The sequence below is a fragment of the Scomber scombrus genome, chromosome 17 (assembly GCF_963691925.1).
Source record: "Scomber scombrus chromosome 17, fScoSco1.1, whole genome shotgun sequence".
Taxonomy (NCBI): domain Eukaryota; kingdom Metazoa; phylum Chordata; class Actinopteri; order Scombriformes; family Scombridae; genus Scomber; species Scomber scombrus.
In genome coordinates this window covers 23,226,094-23,244,587 of record NC_084986.1, presented here as the reverse complement: position 1 = coordinate 23,244,587, position 18,494 = coordinate 23,226,094, and the positions used below count along the sequence as shown (strand labels likewise).

General features: G+C 38.8%; 1 protein-coding gene and 5 non-coding genes across 6 annotated transcripts; 5 read left to right on the top strand and 1 right to left on the bottom strand.

Moving 5' to 3' along the window:
• The first annotated feature begins 7,472 nt into the window (after positions 1-7,472).
• On the top strand, positions 7,473-12,813 carry stxbp6l (syntaxin binding protein 6 (amisyn), like). Its single transcript, XM_062436965.1, has 6 exons — positions 7,473-7,626; positions 9,194-9,324; positions 9,465-9,792; positions 9,931-10,041; positions 11,645-11,802; positions 12,790-12,813. Exons 1-6 carry the CDS (start codon positions 7,473-7,475, stop codon positions 12,811-12,813), a joined length of 906 nt encoding a protein of 301 aa, XP_062292949.1.
• A 1,871-nt stretch (positions 12,814-14,684) lies between these two features.
• On the top strand, positions 14,685-14,756 carry trnad-guc (transfer RNA aspartic acid (anticodon GUC)). Its single transcript has one exon. It is a non-coding gene; the product is annotated as a tRNA-Asp (tRNA).
• Positions 14,757-15,244: 488 nt separating this feature from the next.
• trnav-aac (transfer RNA valine (anticodon AAC)) lies at positions 15,245-15,317 on the top strand. The gene has a single exon. It is a non-coding gene; the product is annotated as a tRNA-Val (tRNA).
• A 583-nt stretch (positions 15,318-15,900) lies between these two features.
• On the top strand, positions 15,901-15,973 carry trnav-cac (transfer RNA valine (anticodon CAC)). The gene has a single exon. It is a non-coding gene; the product is annotated as a tRNA-Val (tRNA).
• Positions 15,974-16,933: 960 nt separating this feature from the next.
• trnav-aac (transfer RNA valine (anticodon AAC)) lies at positions 16,934-17,006 on the top strand. The gene has a single exon. It is a non-coding gene; the product is annotated as a tRNA-Val (tRNA).
• A 1,038-nt stretch (positions 17,007-18,044) lies between these two features.
• Positions 18,045-18,117, bottom strand: trnav-aac (transfer RNA valine (anticodon AAC)). Its single transcript has one exon. It is a non-coding gene; the product is annotated as a tRNA-Val (tRNA).
• Positions 18,118-18,494: the final 377 nt, after the last annotated feature.

Genomic DNA, 18,494 nt, shown 5'->3' with positions numbered 1-18,494 from the left:
AAGTTTGCTCTCTCTAGCGCTGTTATAGAGATTCTAGTGATTCACAAAGATAGCTGTGGGCATCATGACTGACTGCCTAGAGAAGTACATCAGGTCCAGGTTATTTGAGGTAACCGTTTCTGTACATTGACTTTCCTGACGGTCCTCAAATAAATACAATCTGCCAGTCAAAGAGAAATGACTCATGATGATCTTCACAACACGAGATAAACCGTCTTTGCACTTTGAGATTTTTTTGTTTCCTTACAGTCTAAACCATCAAAGTCAGTCTCATATATGTAAACAAACTGGCATGCAAGGATGAATATGCAGGGTGGTTCGCTTAGCTAGCACACTGGTATAGGAGTTAGGGTTAGGCGTTTCCACTGCAGGAAATTCGGGGTAATTTTACAGGGCCGTAACTGTTGGTGCGCGTCTCCATAGCAGGAACTACCCCTGAAGGACAATCTCCCAAAACTTTTACTGGGTGCAATGAGCCCCTGCCTCGGGCTATTTACTCCATGCACTGCCGGAAAATTCCTGGGTGGGGCTTGAGGTTGCCTCGGAGCTGATTGGGTATACTCAAAGCTGGATGTGACGTCAACAGAAAACCAAAATAAGTGATTGGGCAGTGATCGAAACTGTTGCAGAATGATTATATCAGCTCCAGAGCCCGGTGGGTCCTATCAAAGTCCTACTCTGTAATGGAGACACAACAGCTGAGAGGACCAAAGTCCCGTTTCAACTAAGGAAGTTACTGGTAAAATATAGGAGGCGGAACAGTTACAGGAACGTCCTCTCACTCGGTCCTCTAGACTAGGCCGTTGTGTCTCCATACCAGATAGGACCCACCGGACTCTGACCGTGACATTACCGAAGCGACATGCCAAAAGCATAACAAAGAAAACAACAACGAGGAGGTAATCATGGAAGGAGCTGTGGTGGTTGCCACGATTCTGGTTTGTGTGTTCATGTACATGCCGGTGGACGCTATGAACGCTTTCTACTACTGTTCGTCTTCTGCTGGGTTTTTAAAAATGCTGCTTATATTAGCGCTTTCTGTTGACGCCACATCCCAATTTTGAGTATACCAAATCAGCACAGAGTCAACCTCAAGCCCCGCCCAGGGTTTTTTTTGGGGCCGCTCAGAGTACCAACCCCGAGGCAGGGGCTCGGTTAGCCCCCGTAAAAGTTCCGGGAGGTTGTCCTTCGGGGGAGGTTCCTGCTATGGAGACATGCACCAACGGCCCCAGCCCCGTAAAATTACCCCGAAGTTCCTTCAGTGGATACGGGGCTCAAGTGGGAGGACATTCCTGTAAAGTTCCTGCCTCCAGAACTTCCTTAATGGAAACGGGACTATAGATGCCCATGCAGCTTACACAGACGATCGTTGTTTTGTGGGAGAAATGTCTTCTTGTGAATCGCTAGAATCTCTGTAATGGAGCTGGAGAGAGCAAAATTAACATGACATAGAGAACCAAACTAGCATGGGAAATATGTCAGGTTCAGATAAACCTTGAATTTTACTTTTAAGTATAGCTGAAAGTACTCGCCTGAAAAACAGAGAAATAGCATTAAAACCTACAAGACCTTTACTGTAAGAGGAGCTGCTTTTAGGATGTGTGTCTGTATAGCATTTTTCTCTGGCAGAAAAGCGCTGGGGAGCACTAAGATGAAGTACTTCTGCAGTGAGAGGTTTTGTTTCTATGACAACAATATCTTAACATATTACCACTCCGTCGTATGATAGAGTAGCATCACCCCTTTTATTATCTGTTTGTTTTTCTTAGGCTACTATCTGTTTGTTTGACATTGTTTTTTACCATGAGCGGCTATCAGAGGATTCCCCCATCTTATAGCCTATATGATTGGTTGCCTAAAAAAGGAGAGACAGTGATGACACCAGCACTTCTTTGAAAAGTTCCAAGCTTTTGCGCTAGAAGTGCAAAGGAGTCTCACACAAGTGTCAAAGTGGTCTAAAAAAAGACGCTGGGTGCAGTGCTTATTCTCGAGGCTGCTGCATATGCGAAGTGAAAAAAAGACACTGAAGCTCAGAAAAAAACGCTATATGGACACTCAGCCTTAGGAAGAAATCTGAAACAATGTGAAACAGTCCTTTAATGTGAAAAATATCACTTCATGGGGCTTTAACTTCAAAGCTTCAACTGAAGCTCTCTCACACCAAGTTGTGTCATATCATCATGTTTACATGGAATGAACTATTTCTGAATTAAGGACATAATACTGACTGTTTAGGTGACAAAAAATGGTGGCCAAATGTTTGTACGTTGCCAACAAACCATGGTTTTTCTTTTAGATAATGGCAGGATGTCTGACTTAAATGTCAGTCAAATATGAGGCACTACAATAACTTCTCATACAGCATATGGTTCGATGTTTGACTGCTCTTCTGAGGCATCTCACCAAATTATAGGGCTGGGTATCGGTACTCAATACCTTTAAGGTATCAACCGAAATAAACCAATACCAAGTAGTATGGAAACGTCTCCCGTCAAATGATACCTCCAATCAGTCCCTTTTCACCCAGAGCTGGAAAATAGGACCATTTTTATGGACTTGCTCCCAACCAATCAACACATTGAGTTAGCGCGCTTAGCAGTTTAGCAGCCAAGATGCCACCACAACGCTCTAAAGTGGGGCGACACTACATGCCTGTTACACCGGATAAAAGCAAGTGCACAAAATGTGGAATGAGTGTCAAGTTAAGTACTCAATTGGTATCGGTATCACTTTAAGGGTACTTGGATTGGTGATACCCAGCCCTACCAAATGATCATTCATTCATCAGACCAGGGTCAAACACTTTAAATAAAATAGTGCTTGTGAATGTTGACTGACTCAGGTTTGACATCCATGAAAAATTGACATCTGAGAATATTTTATACACATTTATTTGCGGATCTTTAAGAATTTTGAGTTTTTCAAGGAATTAAAGCATGTTATGGATAAGTGCCATGTACACAGATTATGTGCTTTGTTTTGCTGAGAAATGGAGAAACAAGCATGCAAACAAGCATTTAGAACCTGCCCAATCTACAAGTTTGAACAGGTACATTTAAAACATTAATGAGAAGCATTCAAACCTGCCATAAATTAAACTTTTAACTGTTTTTTATTTTTACATTTTGTTCATTATTTTGTTGTGATACATGTTTATAGTACATTTTTATGTTTGATTTTAATACTTGGTGTTTATGTATCTTATTCCCTTTAGTAAATGAGCCTTATGCCTTGTCATGTTTTGAGAGGATATGTAATGCTTCACATTGACTTTGTTATTTTGACTTCTTCCCACAATACTAGGATTTACACTTATGCTTATGGTGGATAAGGTGTAATTAAGTTAAAGAACCTAATTTTTTATGTTGATATAAAAAAGCAACTTTATCATTGTTTATTAAAAATACTACAATTCAAACTGAATTGGGGAAGGAGGTTGCACTTCAACAATGGGATTCTGAGTCGTGTAATAAACCCAAGATCCAGCGGGTTTCAAAAATATGAAAAGGTAGCACGTCTCAAATTTGCGAGTCATGGAGGACAAAATACTATATTTTGCTTGTTTATTTTGCTCACATCACAATATAACTGAACTGAAGAATGTAACTGAAGAAGGCTCTGTGCCAAAGCACTTTTTCTATTGTGATGTGAGCCAATTAAACAAGTGAAATGTTGGTATTTGGTCCTCCTCAACTAGGAAATTTGAGATGTGGTACCTTTTCATATTTTTTTGAAACATGCTCACTATAATTCACATCATCTATAAAATAACTTAAGTCATTCTAGCACATGATGGGCACCTGCTATGCATTTTATCCCTCTGTTTTCTTTTCACTTTCTATTTTCCTATCTGTCTTCAAGATGATAATATTGTGTACTATAATTTTCTAACCATCAGAGTTTTGGCATTAATGTTTATACTTTTATCAACGCTTGTAAAAACCTACAACAATGAGGCTGAATTTAAAGCATCTAATATCACTATAGTATGTAAAGGGTAGGGAAATAAGCGCCCTCTCAGCCGAGTGGTTACAGCGCATGCCATATAACTGCAATGCCCCTGGTTTGAGTCCAGCTAGGGATGTTTGTTGCATGTCATACCCATTTCTGCCTCTCTCCTTGTTTCCTGTTGGCCTCTTTGCCACTAACTGTCCAATAAAGGCAAAAAAGCCCCCCCAAAAAAGGATAGAGAAAAGTCCCAAGCACTGTTAAACAGTAAAATAAGACAGGAATCCACATATCCTAATTTTGCTGGGCTGGTACTAAAAGGTATCATTGCAAATATGCATAATAAGTGGCATAACAATTCTCCATGAACATATATTGCTTATGTATAAACAGCATGGTCATTGACAATCACTGATGGTGTTTCCTTCTCTGCTCATGTATAATGCTACTGTTGAACATCCTGTCCTTGTTTACACATCAACACTTTTCTTCCTGTGGAAACACCTTAGGCTTACCTTGACCCGTGCCATATCTAAGCAAGAACATACAGTCTAGAGAGTCCTTGTCCGGAAGTCGGAATAGTGTGCGCTATTGTACTGAGGACAGAGATGGTAGTATGATGTTGGGGTACTCCACCCAGCAGCTTTTTATTGCCTAGGACAGTGGCTGAGGTTCATTTTCATTCTCTTTAGTAAGTTAACGATCAGATTTCAAATAGCTGTAGATCAATAATTGGAATAAAGTCAGTTATTATGACTTTAATTCATAATTTAGTAATAGTTAAAATTAATTATTTTTCAAAGTGCCATTTGCTGTTTTAGAATGAAACTATTCAACAATGGACTACAGCTCACATCAAGTGATTTTGAATTTGAATTGAAATGAATTGATTGAAATGAATAATACCCTTCGTTGCACACAATTCTGTTGTCATGCTCACTCTTTCTGCCCTCGCTGTCCTGTTCATTCTTGATGATGTGGTGCTTTACCTTGGTAGATCTTTGATTTTTCATTAAAATTAAAGAACCTACACCTCCTCTCTGGTCTCCATTCATACATTTAAGTACATCTGTGTTTCTTCTCTGTGTGTTCAGTGTGTGCTTTTTAGATTTTTCATGGGAGGTCATAGAACTCTCTTTGTCTGTTGAACATGTCAGCCATCATTCCTCATGCTAACTAGCCAGCTGTACTTTTCCCTCCTAACCTGGTCCTGGTCCTGGTCCTGGTCCTGGTCCTGGTCCTGGTCCTGGTCCTGGTCCTGGTCCTGGTCCTGGTCCTGGTCCTGGTCCTGGTCCTGGTCCGTAGTAACCTGGTCCTTAGTTACTGCTACACTATAAATGTATATTGTTATTATTTATACTTAGAATCTAAATTCGTAATCAAAATACAGTGATAGGTGTAACCTCACAGTAAGAACCTTTTTCTCACAAACACCCACAAATGTGTTTATGAAAAATACAAGATACATTAGAGTGATACCTGAACATTATTGTATTATTGTGATCCAACTTTTAGACCTGCCTGAGTCACTTTAATAGCTTTTTTATTAAGTTTTATTTATCAACCACTCCCCAATTAGTCTCATTTTCTTTAAAACAAAGAAGATAATTGTTAAAAAAAAATCAATCAAATTATTAATATGAATTAATAATCACAGAGAACCACACTGAGGTCAGGGACCAATAAGCAAACAGTCCCAAAAACGGTGTTCATCTAAGAATGTCAACCAATGTTAATTATAAGATCATCATTGTCAGAACACTGTAACTAGTCCTGTTACTGAACCATCCACAGGGCAGCACTAAATCTTGTCAGAGAGAGACACTGTCTTCTGTCCGTGAGATGTGGCACAGCTGTCTCTGGTATTTGGGGAAAGCAGGAGTCACTCTGATAACAGTGAGGCAGTGTATCAGATGTAGATATCATTCACTTCATGTCTGACATATTCTACACATATAGACATTGAGATTATAGTGAAAGGTGTAATATTGCAGGTATTATGTCAATATGACTTTGCTGAGACATATGGGCATCATGCAGACAGTAGGCCCGAATCTCTAGGTGATGCAACACAGACAAAAAATTTAAAAAAGCACCAAAATAAAAAACAAGAGCGCACACACTACTGCTACTTCCTGTGTGTCAAGGCCCTGAACACCCCAACCGCGTGAGACGCAGCAGTGCAGCGATGCACACGCACAGCAGAGTAGACGTGAACAGTGGGGATCAGGGATTAGGCTGTCCAAACTGTGTGTGTGTGTGTGTGTGTGTGTGAGAGAGTGTGAGTGTGAGTGTGAGTGTTTGCGCGTGCATGTGTGGCACAGATGGTGACTGTTCTCTCATTTCCACGTGCATGTCAGCCTCTTCAAATAGGATGGACTGCAGTGTGTGTGTGCCTTCACAGCAGGGCATGCCTCTTGGTGTGCACTCTGCCAGAGTATAAATTCATGATGGAATCTTTTGGAAATTGAAGTAAATCTAACAGGCTACTAATAACACTTTGAACTAACAAGAAACCTCCCAGAAGCCACTAGAAGATTCACGCTTGATTTGTTGGTGGAGAACAGGACAAGGACAGGTAACTCAAATCATTTGCACCTACAGTATGTTTCTTAATTTTAAAGGAATGCTTTTAGAATTATGAACATACTGTTGTGACTATAAAGATGAAGATATTTACTACTTTTGAGGATCTTTATATTGAATACACCTGAACTTCAAAAGTCAAAATTGAGAACACAAAATCTATGGACACTAAACTCTGGAGATGGAAATGTATTGTAAAATGTAACTTTATTATTTCTTATAGAATAATGGACAAAATGAGCATCATACACTTTAAATTAATTTATTAATTCCTCACATGATCACATTTGTTTTATGCACATATATTTTATGTTTGACTTAAGTGTTTTAAATGTGAAAGTCACAGCCAATACATACAAACATGAAAACATTTTTTCACAGGAACCCCTTAAATTTGATTATTAAATAATTTTGACAATCTTAAACAATGTAAGTATGAACAAACTATGTAATGGGGGCACTTCTATTAGACCTTGAACATATCTTGTTACTTAATTAGCTGATACCGAAGTGATTTTCTCTCATCTTATTCATATCTTGAATGTGTTTACCTAACATGAAAAAAAATCACAATCATTAATCAAATCTTTTGCAGTATTTGGCTATGATCTGTGATCTGATTTGTGTTAGTCTTAGACACTTCTCGGTAAAAAGCAACTGGTTTGACCCTGATTTGTCTTTTTGCCCAGCTACACTAATATGGAGCCGAATCTGGGTCATTTATTTTCTTCATTCGAAAAAGAGATTTGAAACTGAAAGTCCAAGTTTTGATATTGAATTCTGAAAAATACAACAATGTATTAAAATCTCTTTTTTCGAATGAAGAAAACGAACCCAGATTTGGCTCCATACACTAGCTGGATATTGGTCCAATGTTTGAACTGACCTAACAAGCACAGTCATTTCCATCTATCACCTGTGTAGGTCGTGGGACTACAATGAACATTCAGTCTTCCATCAACAAAGAGGTCTTTATCCCTCGTGATGAGCGGATGCTAGTGGCAGTTGAGGTGAAGAGGAGGCAAAGAAAGCGGATGTCATTCCTGCCCACTGGAGCCAAAGGAAACTACGCTACATTCATCTGTGTTTCAGGTTAAATATGACTTGTAGGCTTTCTTTATATGCTGAAGATTAGCTGTAGGACAGTAACAGGAGCTAGATAGATTACACAAACAGACAGACAGACAGATAGATAGATAGATAGATAGATAGATAGATAGATAGATAGATAGATAGATAGATAGATAGATAGATAGATAGATAGATAGATAGATAGATAGATAGATAGATAGATAGATAGATAGATAGATAGATAGATAGATAGATAGATAGATAGATAGGACTTCATAGCCATCAGTTGTTACACTGTATTCTTCCTAGCCTACAGATGAGGAAGTAGAGAGAGAGAAAGGGGTATGGCATGCAACAAAGGTCCTTGGTCGGGACTGAATAAGGCATGTTACAGTTAAATGATTAGTGTCTTAGTCACTAGTCTTTTCAGGACGCCTCAAAGAGTGTCATCATTTGCTCACAGATGGGTCAGTCTTTGAGATATCGCTGGCTATAATTAAGCCCTGAATTGATGTAGAAGCTGCTCTACATCCAGTGGCCTTCAGTGAGCATCACTTTGAGTAGTTTCAACTGAAAAGCATTGCTCATGGGTAGATGGGTAGTATCTCAGAAGCAAAATCGGATTCACAGATTCACAGGCCAGTCTGTTTAACAGTTTTAGTTTAGTCCACCATCAATTCTGAAAACATAAGCCTGTTTTCTTTTTGTTTTTTTAAAGTTAAACTCAGTCACTGTGGCTCAGAAGAGATGCATTGATGTACGGTGCATCACAGCAGTCATTGTTTGGGAGAGTACAGAGTTGTGAGAGCTGTGAGAGCAGTGCTATCAGTCAACATTGAAGATTAGGAATTTGTCCTAGTGTCATGGTTGGATTGACATTTGTTGACTCATGCCTTGAACTGTATCATTTCCCACCAAAACAAACAATGTTAATTTATTTATTTAATTTTGCATGAAAAGAACAATTTTAAAATGTCTCATTATAAATAGTGAGTTGTATTAACATTACATTTGAGCCAACTAATAACATCCCATGACATTTATGCAAATGGTGGGCTTCATAGACTGTCAGTTATTACTGATGGTAGAGATTATTAATCACTTTGATGATTCATCATCACTGTTTAAGACTCTGTGATGTTCCAGTTCAATAAATAAGGCCTTTGAACTGTTATATTTAGATCAGGACGAGGCTAGGTCCATACAAACCCCATTCACAAGATAAAGATCTGCAACAGAGTTCTTTCAATAAGCTTTAAAACAAGGAGTAGTGTACTGTATATCACGGCTGGGTTGAATAGTGCTGTCACTGGTCATTGGGGAAGCCCCACTGCTAAAAAGTTCTGCTCACTAATACCCTGCTTATTCCCCAATGCCAACACTGTTTGCTTCTGCTGCTCATTCCACTACCCCAACCATTTTCCATTGATGGTGAATAATATGAACGTTCAGCTTCTTATGTCTTCTGCAGTTCCCTAGCTGTTCTATTGCTAAAAAGTTATTGAAGGCTTTCATATCAGATTGTAGAGGCAACCCTAAATTCATATCAAGAGCACTTTCCTGAGGATCTTGTTTGTTGTCTGTGTAGTGACCAACACAAGGCCACATCAGCTCCTCATTACAAAGGTGAAGCAGTTTGCTGGCTCCTCCGCCTTCACCAGGAGGTCCCAGTGGAGAGTGGAGCAGCTTCGACAGGTCAACGGCATTAACCCCAAAAAGGTCAGTAGCACTCAGAAACACACAAAAAAACAAGTTTATCGGCAGGCCCCAGTCTTGTTTACAAGTTTTGTTATAATTATTTAAAAGATGCCCATACAATTGAATATTTAGAATACCCTGCCTGTGCTCTGCTCTTTCAGGACAGCCCGGAGTTCGACCTGGTGTTTGACAGTACTGTTGACCAGTGGGTGGCCAGCTCATCAGCAGAGAAGTGTATATTTGTCCAGATCTTGTACCATGCCTGCCAAACCTACTGGGATGGGAAGGCTGGGACTCTGGGAAAGCCTGGGAAACTGGGCAAGGCGGGCCACCAGGGGAAAGTGAGCCAGGGTGCTCATCATGAGGTCAGAGCTGGGCCCAGTGGTTCATCACCCACCTCTGCATCCAAAGCCCTGCAAGCCCGACGGAAGAGCTACATTCCCCCCAAACAGACAGAGTTTATTAACTGCCAGTCCAAACTCACAGGAGGTACGTGACATTTGAAGGGGCCAAATGCAATTTCAATTTCATTGCTAGACGTTGCAGCTCAGGACTGCATGCAGGTTAAGATCTGGAAATCATTTTATTAATGTCCTTTGTTGTAACATTTTATCCTTGTTCTGCCAGATGCCTGCACCATGAATTTGGTCATCTACCGCTGCAAAGCCTTCTTGAATCGTATGAAGAATATGATGATTGCAAACCAAACTCATTCACACGGTCAAGGTAAGGTTGAAGGCAACTCTTCCAAATTCAGGTAATAAAGGTGATAAGTGAGAGGAGTGTGATAAGTCAAGCCTAGGGACTTCATATAAATAACAGAATGTCTGATTTACAAACTGGGTGTGTGGAGTGTAAAAAATGTGGTTTACTAGGTATGGAGCGTCTAGGGTTGTAATTGGATGCATTATGGGAAGTGTAGGATTGAGTCTTTTTGGATCTTAAATGGACTGCATTTATAAAGTGCTTTTCTAGTCTTATTGACCACTCACAGTGCTCTACTACTCAGGCAGTCTATCATTTGAAAAATGATAATACCAGTACTATCCAAGTACCCTTAAAGTGATATCCATACCAATTGAGTACTTCATTCGATACCCATCACACATTTTGTGCACCTGCTTTTATCCGGTGTAACAGGCGTGTTGTGTAGCCACACAGCGTTTAGGTGGCATTTTAGCTGCTGAACTGCTAAGTGAACTAACTCTAATTCACAGTGACTTTACCACCACAGACGGGTTGTAGCTGCTGTAGCAGTGGGCAGATAACATGTTGCATGAATTTGAAGAATGCTTGCGTTGATTGGCTGTGAGCAAGTCCATAAAAATAGTCATATTTTGTAGCTCTGGGTGCAAAAAGGATCGATTGCAGGTATCGTTTGACGGGATATTGAGCATTTTACTATGTTTGGCCTATTCTCTATTTTGGGACTCAAAACAACTTCTTGTCATAGGTTTCGTCCCTAACACCTTCACTGTATGACACCATGACTCCTCAGGTCATATTACCCTGGGCTTGTTTCTCTGGGTTATTTTCCCTGCTGCCTTTTTGTCTATTGTCTTCACTGTAATGCACCTCTCTGCTGCAGCAGAAAGGCGTCTCTGTGCTCTGTGATGTGACGGTCAGATGAGAAGAGACTTTGTTTATTTCGGGGAGGTCGACACAAAGGCTGGTCTTTACGAGGCCTGAGACTGAGAGGGAGCACGGTGCACCATTGAACCCACTGACAGGGGCCGTGTAATGGGTGGGAGAGGTGCCAGGCTGCAGCAAGGCACCAACTTACACTTAAACAGCACTGCAACATGCTTAACCTCAGTCGACCTATGATATTTTGTACTATTGATAAAACAGAGTGATGCTTCAGTGAATCAGAAAGGGAATAACCTCTGACTGACTCAGGGTTGAATCCAATCTAATCTTGAATCTAAAAAACATTTGAAGCTGGTGGGAATTTTTCACATTGACACTTAAGCACTCACCAAACAACTTTAGCAGTCTGTGGTGTCTCACACTCTTCAGTCTGTCAACACTATGGCCATTAGTTGTTGAGACATCTTTCTCTGGAACAGATTGCCAGGATATATAGTCTACATATTCATTGTCCCACATGACCTCAGTGATGCTGGCACCAGGTCAGAATGCTCCTTGTGGATATTGACAGATCCCAGAGGATGAAACATATGAAAAATGTATTTGGTGACTGCCTTCCACCCGTTTTATTGATGCTTTTAATTATTTATGATTGAGAATGTTTGTTCTAAACTGTATTTTTTTGAATTATTATTATTATTTTTGACTGTTTACCTGAATTAATTTTCTCTTCTTTTGTGTGTATGAACAGTTCAGCCTGGCAAGCGTGTCAAAGGGAGCGCTATGGGTAATGTAGTTCACAGGGTGAATGTGGCTCTTGGAGAGCGTGGCGATAGACTGACTCGTGCTGAGGACAAGACTGTGGAGCTGATGCACAAAGCCCAGCAGTTTGCAGACACCGCTCATAAGGTGACCTAAACATGCAGATGTTTCAATGGCAAACACTTTTTCTACAACATAAATAATCAATAATCAGTTTTGCAACTAAATGTACCTACCATTTAGTAGCTACTTGAGTAAATCAAGTGCTGTACTTTTTCTGTCCAATTTTGAGGTACATGTACTTTAAATGAGTGTTACCATTTGATGCTACCTTATACTCCACCCCCTCCTACATGTCAGAGGGAAATATTGTACTTTATACTTCACTACATTTAGTTGACAGCTTTAGTTACTTTTCCGAGGTTGAGCTGACACAATGGTTTCCAGGGGTTTCCAACCTTTTTGTCTTTTGACGTCTTACAAAAAGCAGTGTGTAGTCGGGCTCACATTTCAGATGTCTATGCGTTATTAACAGCTCCACCAAATAGTGATTTTTTTTCCTGTAAACTTTCATTTCAATAAATATTCAAATGATCCAATATTTCAGCAAAAATTAAAGATAAGAGAAAAAGTCCTAAAATTGTAAACACATTTGTGTATCAGAACTTGTAATTCTTATTTCATCCACCATTTATTATCTCACCACCCCTCACATTTATCTGCTGACCCTTTGGAGGGGCCTGACTCCTAGGTTGGGAACCACTGGACTAAACCAGCCAAGTAGTTTAAATTAACTCTATCTCCAGCAGCTACAACAGTAACATGCTGCTTACACACTGATGTTTCAGTATTAATAATCTAATGATATCATATAATAAATATATATGTTACATATGTCAGTCAGAGGCCAAAGCACAACTTTTGCTGCTATACTTCATCTAAACCAAGCTGATAATATGTATGTACTTTTACTGTATTACCATTTTTATGCAGGACTTTTACTTGTATGGAGCATTTTTACATTTCATTATTGGTACTTTTACTGAAGTAAAGGATGTATTCTTCCACAGCTGATGGATACATAAGAGTTCAGATTTGAAAAGTATGTGTTTTTTGGTTTTATTTCCCATGCAGCTTGCCCTGAAGTATTCTAAATAGAGCTTGCTGGAGGATGGATGGAGTCCTTCAGGATGATAAAGAGGAATCACTAACACTGTCTGAGGCAGTCTGAGCCCAACAGTTGCAGCTAACTCCTAATGAAAACCTGTCTGTGAGAAGATAGCTGGAGAAGAGACACTCCCACTAACTGTTTCCTTCATATCTGCAGGAGAGCCAACTAAATATTCTGCCTTTGTAATTTAAGTCTTTGCTTTTCCTGCTGGGTACAACCTGTTCCCATGGTCTGAGGATCATCTGCACTATGTTTAGTTTTGATATCCCGCCTGCCATCATATGACTCTCTTGTAGAAAAATAAAGTTGGACTTTCAGATTTAAGCTGCAATTATTTGACATTACTTTTTTGTGTTAGTTATAAACATCCTGCAGAAACCTTATTTTAATTGTTACCTAGCACAATTGTAACGTTCTTATTACATTATTTAAAAAGATCATGTCTATGAGAAAAGATAGCCTAACCTATGAGATGTGTGATGGGTAGTTCTGTTCAGCATTAAAATCATACTTCTGTTTTTGTGATGCACCTCATGGTTTGGATTTAATTTGGCTTAACTGCACTAAATGATTGATTTAAAGCACTTCACTCTGTGCTTTGTCATCACCACTGGTTGTCATCATTTTGTGTTTCTGTAGTGTCATGTTGTCAATTCTGTGTTCTCTGTCTTCATGTTGTCAGTCTGGATCTTGTCTGCTGTCCTCTGTCTTGTCTTGTGTATGTCATCACTGTTTTGTAAGTGTCTTTGACAGTTGATTTCAGGTTGATCAGGTGGTTCAGGTATGTTTTGTTTTTCATTTGGAGCAGAGGGAGTGAGGTTGGTATATGTATAAAGGTCAGGGTAACTTTAGAAGGTCAAAATGTTTATTTTAGTTCTTTTGTGTTTGCATCACTTCTTTCAGTGAGCCAGTGTAAGACTGACTTGAACCACAAGAGAACTACATTCTTGTGATTCTGAATTCAGTTTGATCTTACACTATATATTACAAGCATTTTACTGAGACTTTAATATGTTGTGTTTCATTTTTGGCTTCAGTTGCATGTATGCCATGTATGTGTCTGTGATTAATTAACCTATTCACAAAGCTCCCATTCCTTTCTGATCCAAATAAATCATGCTGGACCTGTGTTGAGCTGTCCGTCTGTTGCTGCACTCATCCAGGAGATGAGCTATTCAGGCTTTTAACCACCAGATGGTGCTGAAACAGCAAGCAAGACACTTTCCACAACATTTATATGGTGTAGCAGTTAATATGTTACTGATGAGAGTTCAAATAAAATGGTTTATGTGCAACTTAAACTTTTCAAACATAGTGTTCACTGTATTATACATCAAATATGAATTATTCGTTTTTGAGTTGAATACAAAAAAGTAAAAAACAAAAAGTAGCAGCATGACAAAACAAGAAGTAGAATAACAAACATTTTCACCTTGTAGATACAAATGCAGACTTCACTTTCTTACAATGGGTATAATTATAATATATTACTAAAAGTTCATTTTAGGTTGATAAAACGTAGTTTCATCAAATTGTTATTTTAGATGATATGAAGTTAATATTCAAATTATCAAATTATTCATTATTTTACATTGAGTATAGGTTATTGATTATTGGATTAGGTTAGGGGCCACTGGAATTCATATGAGTATCCAGATAATGCACAGGCAACACATTTATCAACAGGCTAGTTTGATAACAGATAATAGTTACAGTTTACACACTCAGGTTACATTCTGATGCTGGAGTTCAGAACAAATGCAATAAAATGTGTAACTGCCCCCAATTCAGGTAAACAGCCTGCAGCCAATATACTAACGAGGAATTGTACCGACAACTTATTGGTCGTGGGTACAATTCCTCGTTAGTATAGTGGACAGTATCTCCGCCTGTCACGCGGAAGACCGGGGTTCGATTCCCCGACGGGGAGGTTTCTTTTTTCTACCAGCTCTTCATTATTTACCAACATTAAACACCATTAAGCCAACACATCAACAACATCATGCATGCTCCTCCTGTCCAACAGAGTAATACAGCGACGATATAAACCTACAGGTAAATAGGGCAATATTATTATGTGCAATATGCTACACTTTGAAGCACTTTTCTGATTTGTGTTGTAGTGTATGTTTTGTTTTTCTGTGCTTATTATGTATTGTTGTATATGTACAGCTGCACCTGGCATTTTTAGCCCAAGACAAATTTCCTTCGGGACAATAAATGTAATCTTATCTAATATAAATAGATGAAGGGATAATTTCAAAAAAACATTACCAACTAAAGCAGAGGTGACTGTCAACAACAAGCTTCACTTATATTTTCCTGTAATGCACGCGTTTGGATTTTGTCTCACAATTTTATGTTTCTTTTCCCTTTTCTTTTGTATTTGACCACGTGCCTACATAATCGTGGTCAGTAGTTTCCGTAGTGTAGTGGTTATCACGTTCGCCTAACACGCGAAAGGTCCCCGGTTCGAGACCGGGCGGAAACACTTATTTGCTTGAACTAACTCTGAGTTAAGATATCAAAAAAGACTAAATAGTACAGTAAAAACATAGTTTTAGTAAATCACTATAAATGACAACACCAGTGACATTTCTAATGCAAACATTGCATTAGATAAGTCTTGTGATTTTCAGGCTGATATCACTAAATTTGACCATTTAAAACAGGGGGAACACATCCTGACAGCTTGGAATATTACTATCAGATACTGTTCCCCCTCTGTTCCATAGGAAAGGAGGCTCACACATCTTTCAAATTCATACTGCTGACTTCTTTCCCCACAACAGATACGTCCTGTAATTTTCAGGCTGATATCATTAAATTTGACCATTTAAAACAGGGGGAACGCATCCTGACAGCTTGGAATATTACTGTAAGATACTGTTCCCCCTCTGTTCACTATGAAGCAAGTGCCTTTGGAGCCCACTGTTGTATCATCAAAACAAGAGACGCAGTGTGTAAAAGGTTCTACTGGAAGATGGAATGGCATTTTTCTCACACTGAAAAATTAATAAAGATGACATATGTTCTTTCAATTTTTTCAATACCATGTCGATGAAAGGTGAGTAGTTTCCGTAGTGTAGTGGTTATCACGTTCGCCTCACACGCGAAAGGTCCCCGGTTCGAGACCGGGCGGAAACACTTATTTGATCGTGTTTTCTCTAAAATTCATTGTAGAATAAATAAAACCTCACAGCTGATATACTGGTTTATATTTACAGATGTTTAAAACTAATTAATACTCATAACTGCATGATAATAGGCTAATAATAATAATAATAATAATAAATCGCACTTTAATTAAAATTGTTTAAATACAAATTTGATAAAAGTACAGCACCATAACATCCTTCATTAAAGTTCTTATTTTGTATCATTATTCATTTAGACCTTTATCTATGTCTATTTCAATTATACAACACTGATTAAAACTAGAAAAACAACAACATGGAAATGAATACAACACAGAATCTAACAAATTTACTCATACAAACATTTAGGCTAATTAAGAATGTAATTGAATTTAGACTTTAATAAGCATTATTATAAGGATTTACTAAAATTATAACAGCAACACAGTTCTCCTCAGTTTAACCCTTCAGTGATTGTCTAAACACAGCAGTTACCCTTCTCTATCAGGAACACAGGAAACCTCTGGTAAAAATAAACAGCTCAGTCTTTACAGTGTTCACTATATCAAACTACAGTTCAAAGGGGGTCAAGAATTAGATGTAGCTCACCTGGAACGGTCTCTAGGTTGGAGTTATCAAATAACTGTTTGGGATAACTTCTGGACAGCAGCTCAGAACTTCCACCCACGACAAACAATCTGCTTTTGGGGGAGTCTTATGGAGAGACCTTTGGAGAATCCAGCAGCCGTTGATAGAGAGAATTCTGAAAACTCGGTTTCAACCGTCCTTTGCTATGATTGGTTGAGGGGGACCATGTTGTCACTATAGGGGCCTCCATGTTCTCATTGCCATCAATTGAAGGCAACAAGTTGTTAAGACAAATTTGATAAAACTCTAGAATTAATATCTGTTTTGGTCCTTTTTTCTTTTCTTTTATGATTAAAAATACATGCATATAAAGCATATTCCAGTTTCCGTAGTGTAGTGGTTATCACGTTCGCCTAACACGCGAAAGGTCCCCGGTTCGAGACCGGGCGGAAACACTTCTTTGTTGGTATTCAGTCTGAGTTCATATAAAACAACAGCAAGTATACAACAGCGTGTGACACTGATTATACTAGAACAGGAAAAACAGTACATGACAACACCAATGAATTGTTTCATGCAAATAGGCTAAAGGCTAAACACAGGGGAGTATAATCATGATGACTGATGATAATGATATCACCTGCTTGCACACAGCTCCCGCTCGGTCAATAATAGTAGTATTTATTTACAGTTTCTCTTCTTATATGCACTAGAGTTCATCTTCTCCAGTCTCTGACACTGAATGAAGAGTTGAGGAAGAGAGAAGCGTTTACATAGTGGCCAGAACGTGCATTACATCCGTATTGGTTCAGCACTACCATAGAGAATGAATGGGAAGTGGTTCAGGGTGGTTTAGCTAAACGGTTGAGTTTCCTACCAGCTGCTGATTATTTACCAAGATACTCCAACACTAACCGATAACCGACACTTTTATTAAGTGAACGCCACGAATCTTCTTTTAGTGCTTCTTGTATTATTGCCTTTTTTCTGAGCTCCAACACTGGCGTTATGATTAATTAATTAATCGTTAATTTAATGTTATTTTAAAAGCAAAAACAAACAAACACGGGGAAAAAAACACAAAAAACAAACACTAATAATAATTTAAAATAAGTTTGTGTGGTGGGTTTTACCTGTGTTATTCTCCAGTCACTGACACTGAATGAAGAGTTTAGGAAGAGATACATTTTAGAAAACACATTTACAAGTGGCAAAACATTTTCACCAGTCCCGAAACAAATGTACAAATGACACAATCCTCACGGAAAGGGAATGTACCAAATACCAGAAGTGGTGCCAGAGTGAAGTTTTTTGCTTAAATCAATAAAAACAGAAACTGTAGCCTATTTAAAATGCTTTTTATGAAGGACTTTATTAGAAGTGGAGTAGTGTTATCACATTTGTTTTAAACAACTGTAAATATAATCCAGTATATCAGCTGTGAGGTTTTATATATTCTACAATGAATTTTAGAGAACACATGATCAAATAAGTGTTTCCGCCCGGTCTCGAACCGGGGACCTTTCGCGTGTTAGGCGAACGTGATAACCACTACACTACGGAAACTATAAAAGTTACAAAGAAAATTTAAATCAAAATTTAACGACCATATAACTTTATTAAGTTCTTCAGGCGAGAAGAGTGACATGCCATATTTTTCAGCCAACAGCAGAAATTCAGTCTTTAGGTTAAACTTAAAGAATACGGTATAGACCTGCTGCAAAATACCACAGAAAAAGATGCAAAATGACCGTGAACAAACTGTGTGGTGGGGGTCCTCTGACTAGTAGGAGGGGCCCTTTACATGTCTGTGACCTGGGGCCCACTGTCAGTCCCTCCATCATCATTATTACAGTCCTATACTTACATGTGACTACTAGTGCAGTGGAGCTGTGTGCAAGCAGGTGATATCATTAATATTTGCATGAAACAATCCACTGGTG

Excerpts from the sequence above, each read along its gene's own strand:
- stxbp6l (XM_062436965.1), top strand. The coding sequence starts at position 7,473 with ATGAACATTCAGTCTTCCATCAACAAAGAGGTCTTTATCCCTCGTGAT. Across the intron at positions 9,325-9,464 it reads ACGGCATTAACCCCAAAAAG|GACAGCCCGGAGTTCGACCT; the intron begins GTCAGTAGCACT and ends CTGCTCTTTCAG. Across the intron at positions 10,042-11,644 it reads CGGTCAAGGTAAGGTTGAAG|TTCAGCCTGGCAAGCGTGTC; the intron begins GCAACTCTTCCA and ends GTGTATGAACAG.